General features: G+C 40.1%; 1 protein-coding gene across 5 annotated transcripts in view; it reads right to left on the bottom strand.

Annotated features, from left to right (window-relative positions):
* Nucleotides 1-21260, bottom strand: part of pex5la (peroxisomal biogenesis factor 5-like a) — a 163691-nt gene that overhangs the window by 10310 nt on the left and 132121 nt on the right. For all 5 annotated transcript variants that reach the window (XM_059945808.1, XM_059945813.1, XM_059945820.1 and 2 more), the window contains 7 exons: nt 17008-17107; nt 14802-14897; nt 10536-10652; nt 9981-10124; nt 6475-6545; nt 3076-3273; nt 2731-2896 (listed from right to left, as the gene is read on the bottom strand). In XM_059945808.1, coding sequence (XP_059801791.1) covers nt 2731-2896; nt 3076-3273; nt 6475-6545; nt 9981-10124; nt 10536-10652; nt 14802-14897; nt 17008-17107 — 892 coding nt within the window. The remainder of the gene's footprint in view (nt 1-2730; nt 2897-3075; nt 3274-6474; nt 6546-9980; nt 10125-10535; nt 10653-14801; nt 14898-17007; nt 17108-21260) is intronic.

The following is a 21260-nucleotide window of genomic DNA, read 5'->3' as shown; positions in this document are numbered from 1 at the left end:
TGGAATTTAGAAGGATGAGAGGGGATCTGATTGAAACATATAAGATTATTAAGGGATTGGACACACTAGAGGCAGGAAGCATGTTCCCGCTGATGGGTGAGTCCAGAACTAGAGGCCACAGTTTAAGAATAAGGGGTAGGCCATTTAGACCAGAGATGCAGAAAAACTTTTTCACCCAGAGAGTGGTGGATATGTGGAATGCTCTGCCCCAGAAGGCAGTGGAGGCCAAGTCTCTGGACGCATTCAAGAGAGAGTTAGATAGAGCTCTTATAGATAGCGGGGTCAAGGGATATGGGGAGAGGGCAGGAACGGGGGTATGGATTGTGTATAATCAGCCATGATCACAGTGAATGGCGGTGCTGGCTAGAAGGGCTGAATGGCCTAATCCTGCACTTACTGTCTATTGTCTATTACCAAGATTACCATGCAGTAATTGTGATTGGAGGTAAATTTTCACTTTTAAGTGACTTATTTCATGGCACCTTCAAAATGACAATGATATATTTTAATTTAAAGTATCAGTGCAAGGATAGGAGAAGAAAATGGGCTAGGAGTATGCCACTGTAGAAGATGTGAATGTCCTTTTTCAAGATACTGTGAGTACAGAAAGAACATTTGGGTGAAAACTTCCATTATTGCTGGAAAAAATTTGCATTGTACGTATGAGATTTTAGCCTTAATGAGACTAGAATACTTAATTCTATGAAAATTGTACCACCAACTTTCACTAACTGTACAATTACAGTTATGCACAGAAATTGAGAAGTTGCTGTCACATTTTACTCTCCCCAAAATTCCATTAAAATAGTGTTTCTTACTGAGGAACTTGTAATGAAATAACCCAGAACAGTGTGCAGATACTTCATGCTGAATACACAGGAATTAATCACGCCAGAACGGTTAGGTCAAATCTATTATTAGGTCATGATTCTTTTTAAACTCCGTAACAAGTCTTATTTATGTCCTGGATTGAGATGTGCAGTATCATTTCTGCTGATTTATAACTGTTGCTGGAGTATTCACACACAACATTCTTCTACTATATTTTTTGTCTATTTCTTAGTCTAATCTTATTTTCCTTTCTCATATACTGAATCAATTACTTAAACTGACATACCCTAGTCAGGACGCCACATTACTCACTAACTTGAGGAGAAGGAGTTGGCCATTCAATATGACAGCTCATCCGATCCTGACTGCAACACCATTCCATTGCCCTACTCTCTCTGTCTGAATTGAATTGAATGATCTTTATTGTCATTATACATAGGTACGATAAAACTCTTTGGCTTCCTCTCAGGCAATCAAACAAAGCGGTAGATAAAAACAAGACAGTAATCTCCCTTGTAACTGTTTATCAGTCTCTACTTTGAATGCAGTGACATGACTGCTGTGCAGTTCTAAGTCATAGAAACCTGAAGATGCACAATCTTCTGAGAGAGAGAGAAAAATCCTTCTTACCTGTCTTAAGGAAGCTGACCCTTTATTCTGCAAGCATAGACCTGCATACCCCACTGAAGGAAGCATCCACTCAGAATATTCAATGTTTGAATCAGATCCCCTCACATCTTCTGAACAATAAAAATATAGGCCCAACCTCCTCAGTCTTTCTTCATTCATCAGCCCCTTGATCTAAAAAGCAACCTAATACACTCCCCCCCCCCCCCGCCGCAGTACCTCCAATGTAAGCATATCCTTCCTTAAAAATGAAGACAAGAACAGTACGCATCACTCCACATGTGGTCTCACCCGTGTCCTGTAAAGTGGCATCAAACTTTCCCTATCCTGTGCCTTTTGCAACAAAGCATTAAGCAAGGCAACACTGAACAGGAAAGAGCAGGACTTTAGTATGCAATGTGACATGAGGATTTGACTATAGGAGCAAGGATTTCTTGCTGGAGCAGCAAGGCCTTCGATAGGACCTATTTGGAGTTTCATGTGTTCTGTACTATGGAGTGTATATACAAAGGTTCAGCAAACTTGATTCCCTTGATGGCCGGACTGATGGACAAGGAAAGATTGAGTAGGTTAGGCCTACATTCTGAAGAATGAGAAGGATCTCCCAGCAACCTATGAAATTCCAACAGTGCCGGACAAACCGCAAGGAGGACATTCCCGCTGGCTAGAGGGTTCAGAATTAGGGATTACTGGATATAAAAAATGTGATTTAGAACCAAGATCTGAAGAAACTTGCTCACCTAGAGAGTGGCTAACTTGTGAAATTCTCTATTAAGAGGCGATAGACACCAAGTCTTTAAATATATTCAAAGAGGTAGATATATTTCTTGATTTCAGGGGATTAAATAGAAGTAGAGAGAAGGTGGGAACAAGGAACTGGAGGGAAGAGAATGAGGAATCATGCAGCAGGGCTGAATGACCTTGTCCTCTATGGTTGCCCTCAGCTCTCACTGAAGCTTAGTAAAATATTAATGTTGAATAGTAAATTGTGTCCTCTATAACTTTTCAAAAATATCTGCACAATAAATTTGTTTTATTCTATGGATGATTTATCTACCAAGTTATGTTGGACCATGTGGCAAAATGACAGAGTGAATGAATATTGAACCATTTTAGATACTAAATTTAGGCATTTTACTTTATTAGAGTTCATTTCTGAATTAGCTTCTAAAATTTAATGAAAAATGAACAATCCTGATCTAAAACTGAAATCATGCTGGAATGGGTTGAAGTAATGTTAGCGTCCAGTTAATTAAAACAGTAAGATTTTACCTGTGGTCTAATTGTGAGGGCAGCATTGAATGCTTCAACAGCTTTGTCATATTCTCCACTGAGATTGAAAAGCACACCTAGTCCAGTCTGCAGGTCTGGATCTATTCCATCTGAATTCTGATGAGCTGCTTTCAAAAACAGGTCTTTTACTTCTGCAAGGAACAAACTAAAAAGATTTAAAGTTATTGAGTATCAATTAAATGAGAATGTTTTTCCATTTATACATGATTCACAGCTGCAGTCAGATGTAAATTATGTATAACAGTGCATTTTGTGACTTTGCAGTAATTTAAGTTTTTCAAAACAAATACTTCACCAGTTTCCAAAATATTGATTTGTATTTACCTTCCCGCTGTTTCTTTGGATTCCCCTCTTCCAGGAGCTGGAGAGCCAGTTTTCCCCCTTATGAGGTACTTGTACTTGGGGTTGTGTCTAATCCAATTTTTTAGGGCATCACTGGCTTCTTGTTGCAGACCAATGTTGGTGAGACTTACTGCTAATGCCATTAGGGCATCCAGGTTACAAGACTGCAGCTCTAGACATCTAGAAAAACAAAATGAAAACACAGTTCTTTCAAAGACTGTTGTGGCCCTACAGTTTTAATTTTACATCAAACTGAATGCTCAGAAATAGCCATGTACATCAGGAGACTGAGGACAGCTATTACAGAAAGAAAGACATAGCTTGGTGGAGATTTTATAGTACTTCAAGGAACAATTTATTAGTACCAAATGAAGTTTATTTAGCATTAGGTATAGATAATAACAGGAAGTAATTGTTTAGTGTATTCAAGGAAACGTGCATAATGACAATCTTTCACTACCTTCAGTATCAATAATTGTACTGAGATGACAATGCATAGTTACAGCAAATAAGAGTCTGTAGTTCACATTTCCAACAATGGTAGGCATTACTCATTTTTTATGTAATATTCAAAAATATATTTATTCAAATCAGCATTCCAGATTAGTTAGAATTAGTACTGTTATATCAGACAATACCAGATTAGCTAAACTATAGAAAACAGCAATAGTAACATTAGAGGTCCTTAATATTTTTCTTTATTATATTCTTTGCACTTTCTTACATTAACCCCATTATCACTTCAGTCTCTCAATATTTACTGATTGAGTGATTAAGTAAAACAGTGAGTAGAAAGCCTGAGAGGTCAAAGGCCAAAATCAGTGAGTCTGGAGGAGAAGCCCAAAGGTCATGTTTTCGAGGTCAGGCCAGGGACTGGAGTTGGAGGCACAATGTCTGTGTCTGAAAGTCCAGGCTGAAGGGCTAGTGGCCCAGAGGGGGGCTGTCCTGGGATTGGAAGTCTGCCTGTGTGGGTGGGTGGGAGGTTTAGGAAAGTACTGGTTGTGGTCATGTTTTATTCTGTTGTTTTGTTTTGATGTTGGTATTACTATTGCTGATGTGGTTCTTCTGAACATGGTAGTGCTGGAATGTGTGGTCACACTTGCAATCTGCCCCCAGCACCTCCTTTGTGCAAACCAAATCTGAATCTATATTCTCAGATTAGATGAATGAAAACTGATCTTTTTTAATATTTGAAGGCCTCAGAGGACTTGACAGTGTTGGTGCTGTGTCCCTAATTTCAGAATGTAAAATTGGAGTGTGTCATAACCTCAGGGAAAGGGTTTGGACTGAAGTGATATGGAGCTTTCTACTCAAAGGACTATGAATCTTTGGAATTCTCTTAGTCAGACTTTTTTTTATACGTCCAAGACCAACTGATTTGTAATGCTAAGGAACTAAAGAGATACAGGATCGGACAGGAAAGCACAGCAGGTATAGAAGATTAGACAGGATTTTACTTATAAGGTAACGGGCTGCACCTATTGCTGCTCCTGTTTCTTCTTATAGGCATGCTGTTAGTCAGAGTCAGGTTGGAGGCAGAGATGATGGAAGAGGCCAGTTGAATGATTCGGTCTCTAATAGAAGACTTTGGTTCGACTCTAACAACTTGTGGGAACTATCACTATCTTGCCCATTATGGTCCCTGGAGATGGCAAAGTGAAATCAACAAATAAGCAATCTTCCCAATTTCCACTCATCTTGGTACAACATTAGTTGGCCCAACAAGTCTATGTCTGCTCCCAGAGAAATCATATTCCTGCACTAATTATTGCTGTAAACGACTCTCCCCACATTCCCATCAGTCCTCTGACGGTTCTATCCAGGAACAATCTAAAGCAGACAATTATCCTAACCCTGCACATCTTTGAGAAGAAACTACAGCACCCAAGAAATCCACACGGTCAAAGGAAGAAAATAGAAAATCCTCATAAGACAGCACCAGAGGTCAAGATGGAACCCCTAGTGCTACTGCTGAGGCAGGAATTCTATAAGCTGTGCCACTGACACTTGGAAACATGGTCACCTGCTTTAACATTCTTGCATGTTTCGCGATATTCTACTTTGTGCTAATTATCAGTCCATCAATTCTTTTTCTTAACTAGATGGGGTTGATGTACAGAAATTTGAACTCATCCATTAATTATGATGAAATTTAGCTCTAACTGCAGCTTGCTGAATTTTGTGTTGATGATGGATGTTTCTCTCTAGTTGCTGTACTTTGTCAATTTCAAGGGTCAATTTGAAAGCCCGTACGGGAAAGTTCAATGATAGCGAAAGCTACTACGTACAAAACCAGCAATAAACGAGTGAAACAAATTATTTTAACAATTATTTTGAGGAGAAGGTGTACAGGAGTGAGATGGATCGGCGAGTTGAGTGGTGTCACAGCAACAACCTTGCGCTCAACATCAGGAAGAGCAAGAAACTGGGAGATCGCACACAAGTCCTCATCAATGGTCAACAACAGAAAGGGTGGGCATTTCAAGTTCCTGGGTGTCAACATCTCTGAAATCTATCCCGGACCCAAAATATTGACACAATGACAAAGAAGGTGCGCCACTGGGTATACTTCATTAGGAGTCTGAAGAGATTTGGTATGTCATCAAAGACTAACACATTTCTATAGATATACCATTGAGAGCATTCTGATTGTCTACTTCACCACCTGGTAAGGAGGCTCCAATGGACAGGACTGGAAACACAGCTCTATCATGGCCACTAGTCTCATCACAATCAAGGACATCTTCAAAAGGCAATGCCTCAAGAAGGCAACAAACATCATTAAGGACCCTCACCATCCAGGATATATCCTCTTTGCTACCATTAAGGAGGAGGTACATGAGCCGGAAGAAACGCACTCAATGTTTTAGGAATAGATTCCTCCCCTCGGACATCAAATTTATGAATAGACCATGAATACATGAAAACTGCCTCATGCTTTGCTCTCTTTTTTCATTGCTTATTTAGTTACTTCGCTTTTTTTAAGTTACAGCAAGTTTTTAATATACTGCTGTCATAAAACAATAAATATGTCAGTGATAATAAAACCAGATTCTGATTCATTTTCAATTTAGTTTATTTCACTGTAGATTTAGAAATATCATCATTCTTGCAGACTTTTTTAAATATATGACTTTTTTTTTTAAGTACATCCCTTATAAAGTAGATAATCAAAGCATGTATAATTGCAGTAATTTAATGATAGTCATGTTATTTTTCCCAGTTCTTGAGGAAGATCTTATATATTTCTATACTTCTACAAACCTATAGCCGTGTTTTTCTGCTATTAAATGAATTTTTATTAACTGAATACAAATTACTTTGATCCGTAAGCCACATACACGATATTAAAAGAAGTTTTAATGGTTTGTTAGGATTTACCTCTGGAGAGCAACAATTGCAGCTTGTTCATTTTCATTATCTGCTTGGGTAGTGCCCAGGTACTGCCAGGCCTGTGTGAACAGAAGCAATAAGTTTAACGCATCCATAATAAAATAAATCTTTATAATCACGTACTAAAAATAGAAAAAAAACTCTCCTAAAAGTTTTGCTGATAAAAGGGGGATCTTGATTCACAGTTCAAGTGACTTACATAAGTCCTGCAACTTAAAACAGGTTTGATTACTAATTTTTCCTATTACGGGTGAAAGGATTGGTGACCTGAAATATTAACTCCTGTGTTTCTCTCTCCTCAAATAACCCTTACCCAAGTACTTGCATTATTTTCTGCTTTTATTCCGGATTTCTAAAAACTATAGTTGCTTGATTTTTAAGCTCCTGGGGTAATTTTGTCTGCTGTGAAGTGAAAGTAGGCATTTTGTACATATTGGATAACCGTTCCCTCTTTCTATACATCAAAAGTAATGACAAATACCTCCTGTATAATCCTTTATTAACAGATCAGATATTTCAGGCTAAAACAGCAAATAATTACAGGAAATATAAATAGAAGGTAGTTAAAATACAAAACAAAATGCCAGTGGAGTATAACATTTTACATTTCAACCATCTTGCTGCTCTGGATTTGCGACATTGCGCACAGAGCTAAATCTATAAGGAATTTTACAAGTAGGTTTATTTGCAACAGAAGATGTCCAGCATACATTCCTTGTTATACAGAAATAATGTCCTCCTGCGATATGCAAATTAGTAGAAAAACTTATAAAAAGCTACATCTGCCTTCAGATTAGTTGAGTAAATGTCCATTTTCATAGAGATGAACTTTTTGATGAAGTATATGGTATAAGCAGCTAGAAAAATTAAAGGTGCAGAAGCTAGAAAGAACATAAAGAGTTAACAGTTCTAACAAGCATGTTCCAGGAATTCTCTGTTCCTGCTGTTCTGTTCTTCAGTACATCCCCAGTGTTAAATTGCTCAGAATTCTCCTGGAACTTCCTGACTTTTTCTTCCTTCTCCTTCTATGACAAACCTGAAAATCGACCTTATTTTTAAAATCAATTCATGCTATCTGTTCTAAAAGCCCCCAGGTATTTCAAGTCACAAATTTTGTCTGTTAAGGGAAATCTGAGCACTGCAAAACAAAGGAAGACATTTTTATTTGGACTGATCTCCAAATGAATTAGCTGGAAAAGGTAGAAAGAGAAAGAGGTAAAGAGAGAGATGTGGATGATAGGACATCTCGCTGTGCTGCATCATGTTATGGCCATATATTCAAGGCTAGTACAGCTTCCACGTGCAGACCAGCACAGGCAAGCAGAGTGCTGCTGCCTCACGAGTCTTGAGGTCCTGGTTTTGATGCTATTCTTTGGATGGAATTTGCACTTTCTCTGCAAGACACCAGACACACTGGTTACCTCCCACATCCCAACTGTCTACGGTAAATTACCCCTTAGTTAACGTCACAAAAAGACTAAGAAGGGAGATGATGGACATGACAGAGAATAATTTACAGGGTTATGGGTGAGAGAGGGGGAAACAGCACTGGTGGCTCTGAATTGACATGGGATTTATGGGCTGAATGGTTTCCTCTGCTTTAAGGACGTGTGCTAACATTCTGCTGTTTGCCCTCTACTTGACATTCTTTGCCCTCCAAAAGTACAAACGGTGCAATCATTCACACGGCAAGCTGATTAAAAGTAGCATGCCGATGGTGCACCAGCTCAGTGAAAAGTGACTTCTTGAATAATCAATCCTCAAAACCCTTAACTTATCCTAGTGAGACGATATAACAAGCACAGAGAGTCTGAACACAATGGCAAAAGGGTAATGTGGGAGCAAGAACTTTGTCATGCCTGGATGATTGTTCAATGAGTTGTAACCTACATGGTTATGGACTGAGAACTGGGATGAAAAAAAACCTAAACCCTTCTCTTTTGTAGGTATTGCCTCACTACATTGCAGGCAGTGGACACGCAATGCTCAGCTGCTGCAGTGCAAGATGTGACTGGAGCCATCACGGCTCCAAGCACTTCTACTTGAATAGATATGCCAAAAAATCTGTTCCCCAACAGAGTGCTAGGGTAGCCGATGCTCTGGATCATGACTCTGGCGTTGGCTCCATCATTTGTGTTCCTACACCACTTGTGGTTTTGTTACTCTGTGCTTGCCAGCCAGTCCAGGTTTGTCAGTCGCGAGGAAAAGGTTGCAAAAGGCAGACCTGATGGAGTTTCCTTGAATTAATTTGTCCCGGAGTGCGGATATGCAAGGTATTCCAGGATTCTGAAAAACTTCAACAAAGGAACAGTGACAGGGAAGTGTGTAAATTGAAAATGAATTATTCACGTGGTTTCCCTCTCAAGCACCTGCTGCCCTGGCCCTCAGCTGGTAGAGGTGATGAGTTCCGGGTGAGCTGCTGAAAAACTCTTGGCAAAATCTAGCATTGTATTTTCTTGGTTATATATTGCAGCCATTCTGAGCTGGTGGTAGAGAGAGTGATTATCCAGAGTGATCAACTGTATAGTTAAACATTTGTTGTGTACAGTGCTAAACCTTAAAAATCAGCCTGAATTGGTCCTAGTCACACACAGAATGAGCTTCAGGCCATGGACAGTATTGTTGAAGCTGACTGGTTATTGAAACAAACTTGTGCTTGTGAAACATCAGTATCACAGAGTTATATTTTATTTCAACTCAAATGATCATTGGTCTACACTCAGTAGTCACTTTATTAGGTACACCTGCTCATTAATGCAAATGTCTAACACCCAATTACGTAGCAGCAACTCAATGCATAAAAGCATGCAGACATGGTCAAGAGGTTCAGTTGTTCAGACCAAACATCAGAATGGGGGAAAATCTGATCTAAGTGATTTTGATCATGGAATACACACAAAATGCTGGAGGAACCCAGCAGGCCAGGCCACATCTATGGAAAAGAGTAAACAGCCAACATCTCAGGCAAAGACCCTTCATTAGTCTTGATGAAGGGTCTCGGCCTGAAAAATTGACTGTTTATTCTTTTCCATAGATGCTGCCTGGGCTGCTGAGTTCCTCCAGCATTTTGTGTGTGCTGCTTTGGATCTCCAGCACCTGCAGATTTTCTCCTTTTTTTTGATTATGAAATGATTGTTTCATTCATTGATCTCACTGTGCCAGAACGGTTGGTTGGAGTATCTCAGAAACTGCTGACTTCCTGGGATTTTCATGCACCACAGTCTCTAGAGTTTACAGAGAATGGTGCAAAATACAAGTATCCATCAAACAGCAGCTCTATGGATGATAAGGAGAGAGGTCAGAGGAAAATGGTCACAGAAAAGTGACAGTAAGTTAAATAACCACACATTACAACAGCGGTGTGCAGAAGAGCATCTCTGAATGCACAATGTATCGAACCAAGTGAATGAATGGGCTACAGCAGCAGACGGCCACACTGGGTTGAGTGAACTTTACCTTTTGAAACATGTAAATAGTACACATTGTCAGCCTACCTCTGCATCGTAGGGGTCCTGCAAAACAGCTGATTCTAACAGTAAGACAGCATTGGGCAGATCTCCCTCCTTCTGTTTCTTCAATGCTTCCTCAAATGCATTGGGCCAGTCTTTATAGGGATTGTCAGTGTGAAAATAATAGCCCTGCAGCAAAAAGTTAGTATTATTAAAAATGTTAAGTATTGTTAATAGCCAGCTGTTTAGAACTAAACCCTTCTACCAACTTCTATGCTATATTGACTGCCCTGTTGTACATATTTACTACAAATTGCACATCTAGATGGAGACGTAACGTAAAGATTTTTACTCATGTACACAATGGATGTATGAAATAGTCAATTCAATTAGTTCGCTACCTGATACACATCTTAATAGTGTAAATTCATCCAATATTAACTAAGTATTTACCAGATTGCAACAATTCAATTATGAATTACTAAACTCAACTCCATTCAATTAATATCTGTTGAACTCCTTCCACCCCCATTTCTTATTCATTTGCTGCTTTAACTGCTCACTTACTTGCTATCGTTTGATTATTCAGCAGAAAATTACCTTCTCATGTGGGGAGACAGTTGTATTTGTTGGTGGCTGCTCACTTCCTGCAATCCAGTTTCTCCGTGCCATTTCTTCCCATTCATCTTGCATTTTATCCCAGAATTCTGTGTCAGACTGGGGGGGGGGGGGGGAAGATAAAGGAAAACTGAGATTGAAAAACACCTGAGAACTCTTGACAACAATTCATAAACATCAGATGTTTAATTAAGCTGGTGTGTCACTGTACACTGAAGTACTTGCCAGCTAAAACTGAAATTGATGGTGAATGCTAATAAAAAAGGAAATGGAAAACACCCACCTTCTGTTGCTTACATAAAACAACAGCATCATTCCAGGATTGGCTTCAAAGAGATTTTCTTTGAGTAACTGTGGAGCCTGAAGGACACCAGCAGCTACAGTGGAAAATGTATTATAGCGCAAAAAGAGATGAATACTTGATCTACAGTTAATACTTCACCTCTATCCAGCAAAGGTGAAGGACAGAAGTCTCTGTTGTAACGTGAACAAAGTCAACAGGCAGACACTGAAGTCAGAATTAGAACCACAGGCATCATATTGAGACACTCTTGTAAGAAGAGGCCTCCTGACCCAATATTACACGACATTTTCATATGCTAAAGGTCAAAGGTAATAGCAGGACAATTCTACCATTACAATGTATCCGCAAAGCTTCCTTTGAATTACATACAACTCTCGCACACTTCCTTTTACGCACCCACACCCCAGACACCCCAAATGAATGTTAATCAGCATTGTCTAGTTTACAATTAACATCAGGAAAACTATTGTTCAGGACTGCATTTTAAATTCAATCTACAATCCACATTCATGTCTGAATATTGGTTGCTGGTGAAATTAATATTTGCTACATACTCTAACTCCAGGATACGCCCTAACAATCTCCTTTTCTACAGCTCTAAGCAGCATTATAGATATACAGGAACTGATTAAGTATTTGGGAAAATAATTTAAATCATGAGCATTGATAGCTATTAGTGTATTAGATTGCAGATTTTTTCCCATGGTTTTGTATACTGGGATGCCAGGCTATTAGTTTCTGATCAGTGCAGGAATTATGTCTTGGAATTACCTGTTAAAATGACAGGACAACTGTTAGCACTCAATTACCAAAAATTAGTCATGTAGCCTATTGGTCTTTCTCTCAGGCTGGTCTATTTTCTTCTCGGAGTCATTTGGAACAAGGCTTGTGTGTGACCTTGCTTTCCTGGCACTTTGCCTGGCCTTTCCTACAGCTCTGGTTGCAAGCCACTATTTGCACATAGCACACGCAAAATGCTGGAGGAACTCAGTAGGTCAGGCAACATCAACAGAGGGGAATAAACAGTCGACTTTGGACTGGGACCCTTCAGCAGCACTAAAAATGAAGGGGGAAGAAGCCACTGAGCTTATCAAGTTTAATTGTCATTCAGCCATACATGAATACAGGCAAATGAAACAGTGTTCCTCCAGGGCCACATTATCAACACTCATACACTGCATGAAGTACATGTAAGATAGCAGTAAAACACGAGTCACGCAAAAAAAGTTTTCCTTTATTATAAATTACAAAATAAGTCGTGCAAAAATAAAAGAAATAACATGGTAGCATTCATGCCCCATTCAGCATTCTGATGGTTTAGGGACAGAAGTAGTTTCTGAATCATTGACTGGGAGTCTTCAGGCTCCTCTACCTCCTCCCTGGTGGTAGTAACAAGAAGACAGCATGCCACCCGTCACGAGCCATTCACAATAACTCCCAGCACACATTTGCTCCTCCAGTCTGTTGTCGCTGGCACTAGTTATGTGTTACCTTCTCCCAAGAAAGACAAGGAAACTGTCCGTGAGCAAATTGTATATTTGGTAGTATGTGGAAGCTATCAAATCTGGGTTTAAATCTTTCAGTCATGGTAGGACTGTTTTCTTAAGGTTATTATAGCTGGGGAAGGGATTGTTAGTAGTGATAAGCTCTCACTATCTATTAAATTTTCTCAAATAGCCTCTGACAACCAAATCCAGCTCTTGGCCTTCACGTGTGGCTTGCTGCTAATCTGGCAGAACCATTTCTACTGACAGGAAAAAAGCCAAAGGCAGCTTATGTGTGCCTTAAAACCAGTTGCTTTGGGCAGATGGACTTCATTAGCCATGGTTGGAAGCTTAACTAGGAGAAGTAAAACTCTAGATCTCAAACCTCCACTGCTTTGTGGCTACACCCACTCATGGGGAAAGCTTCGGGAATAAACCATGAGGAAGGTTCTGGAGATGGAGTCCTATGTTGAGTTCAATGCTGACTGTAAACTCCCGCAATGCAGCTTGTGCCAAACCGTATCGGTCTCTGCCGTTCCTTTCGATTCATCAGCTGTGTGGAGAGGTGAGGGAGACTCATACATGGGCAACAGCTTGTTCACTATGTTGTGCTGCCCTGGCCTGCACTTTGAGAAAGGGCAAAACATCCATGGTTAACCTACAGCCTCAATGGTAGGACTGTAAGAATGTGGTAGATCTTATGAATGTTACAGTACAAGTCTTGATAGAAATAAGTTTTCATTATGGGAGTGAGACAACTTATAGTAGTCTGTGAGGCTAGTGATGCCACTGTTGGGAGATGGAATTTAATGGTTGTATGCTGACCTTGAGCTCATGAATATACGTGTGCATCACACCTCTGGTAATACCAGTTGTGTGAACCCTCATTTCAGTGCAGTCATCTATCATGTCAAGCATTTCAAATCTGGGGACCAGTTGCCAGTTCTGGGCAATGAACATTTCTCCTCAAATGGTCCAGTGATAGCTTCTGTCAGCTCCAGCAAGCTTTCGCTGGTACAAGCCACACAATATTAGGGCTGATTAATATGAATAAGCCAGTAGAGGATTAAATTAGTTCTGCACAATGAGATGGAAGCTCAAATTTTATGTATTAATGGGCACATCACGAAACATGCTCATCTGCTCCAACAATGCTGCTTAAGAACCTCATTCGGTCAATACCATTTACAGATTAAAAGAAAGAGTGCTACCTGTTTAAAGTCTGATCATCAGAATATTATACAGAAAGAAAGCCGAAGGCTGGCTGAGTTGCTAGTTAGCATCAACATTACAAAATTAAAGAGGACTAAATAAATCAAATTTGATATAGTTTCACATTGTATTCATAAGGCCACTGTAAAAAATCAAAGTTGCAATAGATGAAGTAAAAGGGAACACGAGCAACAACAGCATCTGCAATTCTGTGATTCTGGAAATGTATGACATACTACTGCTGACTGAGTAAGTGCAGAAGCCCAAATGAAACATGATCCAGGAAGACGGAAAACAGACAGGTGGCATTATTACAGTTTAGAAAGAACGAGAAGGACAATAACCAAAAGACTCCTGCATGCTGAATGGATGTGTAATTTGCAAGTTTCTGAAGCTTTCTGAAGAACCCAACTGAAACGACCAGGACCTTCATGCACGGGTACACAAAGTGGTCATTGCAGAGTCTTCCGTAGGGTAACTGGGTTTGCTGTACTGCTGCCACAAATCAACAAAGTGCATGACATACAAGGTAGTGTAACAAATGCAATATAGATTAAGGATTATTTTCAATGCATGTAGGACATGGGTAGGTTTGAAGGAGGAGTGCCAGTGGTTGGAATTGCAAGCCCGAGGAATAAATAATTCAACGAATTAACATGGACCTAGTCCAAGTCAGTTTCTGATGCCGGTTTAGGACCCAGTATCATCACATGTACTGACGTACAGTGCAAATATTTACTTTGCATGCCATCTATACAGACCACTTCATTACAACATTGCATTGAGGTAGTGCAAGGGAAAGCAATTACAGCAGAATAAGGTGTTATAGTTGCAGAAGTGCAGGGTACGCAGGTAACAAGGTGCTAGGCCATGACAAGGCAGGTTGTGACGTCAAGGGTCCAGTTTACCATCCACCTTTAAATTTCAGAGGCAGATGAGATTGCCTGTTTATGCAGACATTACATATTGTTTGCCATGGGAATAACATCTGGAGTTCTGTGTGTGTTAGGTGTTAAAGAGGAACCAGAACTCAAATTGCAAATACAGCTGAACCAGGATGAAAGCCTCCACCTTCCAACTCATTTGGGAAAATAAACTACGAATGGATTGCCCAGCACCAAAAACAGTGCCACATTGTAACCTAGGTTACAAGCGAATGTACTTCTTATATTTCTAAGATACGAAGAATCCTACTGTTAATTTCTATATTCTAATGTCAGAGAAAACAGGATGGAGAAATTCAGAAACCTCAACTGCTGCCTTTGCTCTTTCAAACTCTTCCTCTGTTGACTGGTTTCGAGTTAGTAGTGCACTTCCCCAACGTTGTTCCTTGGCCATCCGATTCTAGTGTGTTACAGGGACACAAAATTAGAACTTACATATATGCTGTAAATAAAAAAAATAACAACTTTAAAAACATGCACTTTTTAAAAGATTTACATAATATTTAAATTGACTGTCATAAGCAATGTAAATATTAACTTAGGGAAGCACAGTAGAAACTAAATTCTAATTTAAAGGGCATTTTTAGAAGTGTACAATACAAGAGATCCTTCAACACACAATGTCTGTGCTGAGAGTGGTGTCAACTTAATTTAATCCTATTTACTTGCATGTTTTTATCACTCTGTCCCTTGTCTTTCTAAATGCCTTTTAAGCACCACTATAACATCTGCTTCCATCACCTGCCCAGCAACATATCCTAGGCACCTTACACACTGTGTGAAAAAAATGCATTCAAATCCCCTTTAAACTTTGCCCCTTTCACCGCAATGTCAATACAACCAAGGAACTGATTGTTGACTTCAGAAGAGGAAAACCTATGTTCCGTGAGCCAGTACTCAAAGGGTCAGAGGTGGAGAGGGTCAGTAACTTTAAATTCCTGGGTGTCACTATCTCAGAGGACCCTCCTGGACCCATCATATAACTGTGAAGAATGCACAACAGCAACTCCACTTCCTCAGGAGTCTGCAGAGATTCAGCATGTCATCAAAAACATTGGGAAATTTCTTCAGATGTGTGGTGGAAAGTGTGCTGACTGGCTACATCACAGCCTGGCACGGGAACACCGACACCTTGCAGCGGAACATCCTACAAGAGGTAGTAGATCTGGCCTGGTACATCATGGGTAAAACCCACCCAACCAATGAGCACATCTACATAAAACGTTGCCATAGAAAAGCAGCATCCATCATCAAAGCACCCCAGAACCCGGGCCATTCTTTTTTCTTGCTGCTGCCATCAGGTAGAAGGTATTGGAGCCTCAGGACTCGCACCACCAGGTTCAAGAACGGTTGCTACCTCTCAACGATCAGGCTCTTGAACAAAAGGGGATAGCTACACTCATTTAAGGACTCTGTTATATTGTTATTGAATGTTCATTATCTATTGCTATTTATTTGTATCTGCATTTGCACAATTTGTTTGCAGTTAACAGTTCCTGATGTTTACTGGTTACAGTTAACTGTTCTATAGATTTGCCAAGTATGTGCGCAGAAAAAGAAGCTTGGGGTTGTATGTGGTTACATGTATGTACTCTGATAATAAATTTCACTTCGAACTTCCAAGTCTATGCCCTCTAGTATTTGACATTTCCACCCTTTACCCATGCTTCTCAGTCAGGTCACCTCTCAGCCTTTGATGTTCCAGAGAAAACAATCCAAATTTGTCCAAGCTCTGCCGATAGCTAATGATCTCTAATCCAGGTAACATCTTGGTGAATGTCCTTTGCACCCTCTCCAAAGTTTATACATCCTTTCCGTAATGTGACAGTCAGAACCGCACTGCATTGCGCACAATACTCTAAGTGTGACCTAACCAAAGTTTTTTTTTACAGCAGCAACATGACTTCCAATTTCTATACTCAGTGCCCCGACCTATAAAGGCAAATATGCGGTACGACTTCCTTATGACTTTATGTATTTAACCACATTAAAAAAGTTTGGGAGGCAACCTATTTTTGAATGAATGTAGTACTTAAAAGTTGCATGACTGTTGGTGATTGTTAAGTAAAACTAAATTACAAGTATTCTGATTTTCTAATTAGAATATTTAATTAGCTAAAGAAGTGGAAAAAGACTATGAAACCAGCAGATTATTGTAAAAAAAAACGCAGCTCATTCGCACCAGGCCGTTTGAAATTAGATCTCCTGCCCAAATACACTTCTGTTTGCAAGCAGCTAGTTCGTTTTTCCTGAGTTCACCAAGGAGGCCAAGTGCAAATGAGGCCTGTTGTTAAAATTCCCTGATCTGAAACTTCAGAGGGTTATTAGTCATCCCACTCCAAAGCCAGTGCGGAGTTAAAATTGACAGACAGGTGTCAAAACCATCATCTAGTTTTGGCCACATGCCCTGAGAATGTCATTGTATATTTTTAAAACACAAAATACCGCACAATTTTTGTTACACATTTTCTTGAAATCTGTTCTTGATATACAATATAAATTTATGTTACCTGTGTTGTTGGTATCTGTTCCAGTTCTGTTGATGATGAATGTAATTCTGTTGCATTTTTACCTGTTACAGCCTCAGATTGGACCTTATTTTCTGTAGACCTGTAGGGTATCATAAATATTTTTATGGTTTCCATACTTAAATATTTGAGGCAGGTAACAATATGTACTTTCCAATGAAATAACAAAATTACCAGTTATCTTTAGCCAGACGCTAGCTAAGATTTTCATCAGATACTATAAGAATAATCAAAAGAAGGCTGTAAACAATTTTGAAAGTAATGGAGTATTTTTTCAGTCATGAAGATTGAGTGAATTGTCTCAGTTCTTGACATATTGAAGGATAGCCAGTGAAAATTTATTTGGGACCTGCTGTGTATGGCAGTAATATTAATGAGTACTTTACATAAAATAAATTATCTTCATATATTATCTTCAGAATATATCTTCAAAATAATACTGCTTTAATTAGTTACCTATTTTTAATAGTTTTAGTTAAGTTTAGCTAATAGTTCCCAGGTCAAAGATTAGAACCTGTTAAAAATCAGTTACAGCCAGCAAAGCCCATCCTGAACTTTGTCATCTGTTAAGGAGGATTTAGAAATGACTATCTCACAGTACTGCCTGAAGCCTTGTTACTTATAAAAGAGTACTTCCCTACTCTGGTATACACAGTGCCAGTTAGCTAAATCCTCCAGGCAATGTTAAGTATGATGATGAGGGACCATGGGCAGCAATTCCCTGCTGGAGGAATCAGTCCACAACACCAAAATTGAAGTAAACAATTGAAATAAATTAACATATTGTTAAAGCTTTTAATAAATGTTAACTAAAATACACAAATATTTTAAAACATTAAGCTAAGACCATATAATCTTTAATCTTTACTTTCTCATTGTTAGTCAGACAGTTCAGAGCTGATAATAAAGAGGACTCAAAACCTGTGCCAGATCTAATATGGTGTGGTGTCCTTGACCTCCAGTGCTGACAATGAGAAATTTTAGCTAGAATAGGACAGTGGGAAAATAAACTGACAGGTTCTACTCTCTAAATTGGTTATAGGGCACAAATTTCAGATGTGACAACTTACTATACAAGTGCAGAGCTACTGTTCCTTAAATGGAATAGTGTAATGGTTCCAGCTGGAATTTGGTGTGATCCAGAACCCATATGTTCATGTAGATTTCTCATGATGAGGTAAATAACCATTTAAGAAATGACTTTGGTATTGTAATTACAGCTCAAATAAATTTAATGCTGGCAATGACAAATATCAAGTCTTTCTTTTGCCATTTAACTTGGACAAAGGTCTTATGTCTTTATATTTATAGTGTTTTTGTTTGGAAACATAGAAAACCCACAGCACAATACAGGCCCTTCGGCCCACAAAGCTGTACCGAACATGCCACGACCTTGGAACTACCTAGGCTTTACCCATAGCCCTCTATTTTTCTAAGCTCCATGTAGCCATCCAGGAGTCTCTTAAAAGACCCTATCGTTTCAACCTCCACCACCGCCGCTGGCAGCCCATTCCACACACTCACCACTCTCTGCGCAAAAAACTTAACCCTGACATCTCCTCTGTACCTGCTTCCAAGCACCTCTCCTGCCAGCCATTTCAGCCCTGGGGAAAAGCCTCTGACTATACACACAATCAATGCCTCTCATTATCTTGTACACCTTTATCAGGTCACCTCTCATCCTCCGTCGCTCTGAGGAGAAAAGGCCAAGTTCATTCAACCTGTTCTCATAGGGCATGCTCCCCAATCCAGGCAACATCCTTGTAAATCTCCTCTGCACTCTTTCTATGGGTTATACGTCCTTCCTGTAGTGAGATGAACAGAATTGAGCACAGTACTCCAAGTAGGGTCTGACCAGGGTCCTATATAGCTGCAACATTACCTCTCCGCTCCTAAACTCAGTCCCATGATTGATGAAGGCCAATGCACCGTAGGCCTTCTTAACCACAGAGTCAACCTGCGTAGCAGCTTTGAATGTCCTATGGACTTGGACCCCAAGATCCCTCTGATCCTCCACACTGCCAACAGTCCTACCATTAATGCTATACTCTGCTATCATATTTGACCTTCCAAAATGAACCACTCCACACTTATATGGGTTGAACTCCATCTGCCACTTCTCAGCCCAGTTTTGCATCCTATCAATGTCCCGTTGTAACCTCTGACAGCCCTCCACACCCCCAACCTTTGTGTCATCAGCAAGTTTACTAACCCATCCCTCCACGTCGTCATTCAGGTTATTTATAGAAGTCACAAAGAGTACAGGTCCCAGAACAGATCCCTGAGGCACACCACTGGTCACTGGCCTCCATGCAGAATATGACCCGTCTGCAACCACTCTTTGCCTTCTGTGGCAAGCCAGTTCTGGATCCACAAAGCAATGTCCCCTTGGATCCCATGCCTCCTTACTTTCTCAATAAGCCTGCATAGGGTACCTCATCAAATGCCTTGCTGAAATCCATATACACTACATCTACTGCTCTTCCATCATCAATGTATTTAGTCACATCCTCAAAAAATTCAATCAGGCTTGTAAGGCACGACAAAGCCTTGCTGACTATTCCTACTCATACTATGCCTTCCCAAATGTTTATAAATCTTGCCTCTCAGGATCTTCTCCATCAACTTACCAACCACTGAAGTAAGACTCACTGGCCTACAACTTCCTGGGCTATCTCTACTTCCTTTCTTGAATAAGGGAACAACATCCGCAACCCTCCAATCCTCCGGAACCTTTGCCAGAAGCTCAGCAATCCCCTCCCTCACTTCCCACAGTAGCCTGGGGTACATCCCATCCGATCCCGGTGACTTATACAACTTGATGCTTTCCAAAAGCTCCATCACATCCTCTTCCTCAATATCTACATGCTCAAGCTTTTCAGTCCACTGCACGTCATCCCTACAATTGCCAAGATACATTTCCATAGTGAATACTGAAGCAAAGTATTCATTAACTACCTCAGCTATTTCCTCCAGTTCCATACACACTTTTCCACTGTCACATTGGATTGGTCCTATTCTCTCACTCTTCACATACTTGTAGAATGCCTTGGGATTTTCCTTAATCCTGTCTGCCAAGGCCTTATCATGGCCCCTTCTGGCTCTCCTAATTTCATTCTTAAGCTCCTTCCTGCTAGCCTTATAATCTACTAAATTCCTATCATTATCTAGATATTTGAACCTTTTGTAAGCTCTTCTTTTCTTCTTGACTAGATTTACAACAGCCTTTGTACACCATGGATCTTGTATCCTACCATCCTTTCCATGTCTCATTGGAACGTACTGTACCTACTCAGAACCCCACGCAAATATCTCCTTAACATTAGCCACATTTCTTCCATACATTTCCCTGAGAACATCGTTTCCAATTTATGCTTCCAAGTTCCTGCCTGATAGTCTCATATTTCCCCTTACTCCAATTAAACGTTTCCCTAACTTGTCTGTTCCTATCCCTCTCCAATGCTATGGTAAAGGAGATAGAATTGTGATCACTATCTCCAAAATGCTCTCCCACTGAGAGATCTGACACCTGACCAGGTTCATTTCCCAATACAAGATCAAGTACAGCCTCTCCTCTTGTAGGCTTATCTACATATTGTGTCAAGAAACCTTCCTGAACACACCTAACAAACTCTACCCCATCTAAACCCCTCACTCTAGGGAGATGCCAATCAATATTTGGGAAATTAAAATCTCCCACTACAACAACCCTGTTATTATTACTCCTTTCCAGAATCTGTCTCCCTATCTGCTCCTCAAAGTCCCTGTTACTATTGGGTGGTCTATAAAAAACACATAGTAGAGTTAATGACCCCTTCCTATTCCTAACTTCCACCCACAGAGACACCGTAGACAACCCCTCCATGACTTCCTCCTTTTCTGCAGCCGTGACACTATCTCTGACCAACAGTGTCACACCCCCACCTCTCTTGCCCTCCTCCCTGTCCTTTCTGAAACATCTAAAGCCTGGCACTTCAAGTAGCCATTCCTGCCCCTGCACCATCCAAGTCTCAGTAATGGCCACAACATCATAGTTCCAAGTACTGATTCATGCTCTAAGCTCATCCATTTTATTCATAATACCCCTCGCATTAGACACATCTCAAAACATCAGTCTGAGTGTGTCCCTTCTCTCCTGCCTATCCTCCCTTTCACACTGTCTCCAAGCCTTCTCCATTTGTGAACCAACCTCTCTTTCCTCCGTCACTTCAGTTCGGTTCCCAACCCGCCAGCAA

Source organism: Hypanus sabinus, chromosome 2, assembly GCF_030144855.1.
Source record: "Hypanus sabinus isolate sHypSab1 chromosome 2, sHypSab1.hap1, whole genome shotgun sequence".
NCBI classification, from domain to species: Eukaryota; Metazoa; Chordata; class Chondrichthyes; order Myliobatiformes; family Dasyatidae; genus Hypanus; species Hypanus sabinus.
The sequence above is the reverse complement of the archived record's forward strand: the minus strand, read 5'-3'. Positions and strand labels throughout refer to the sequence as shown.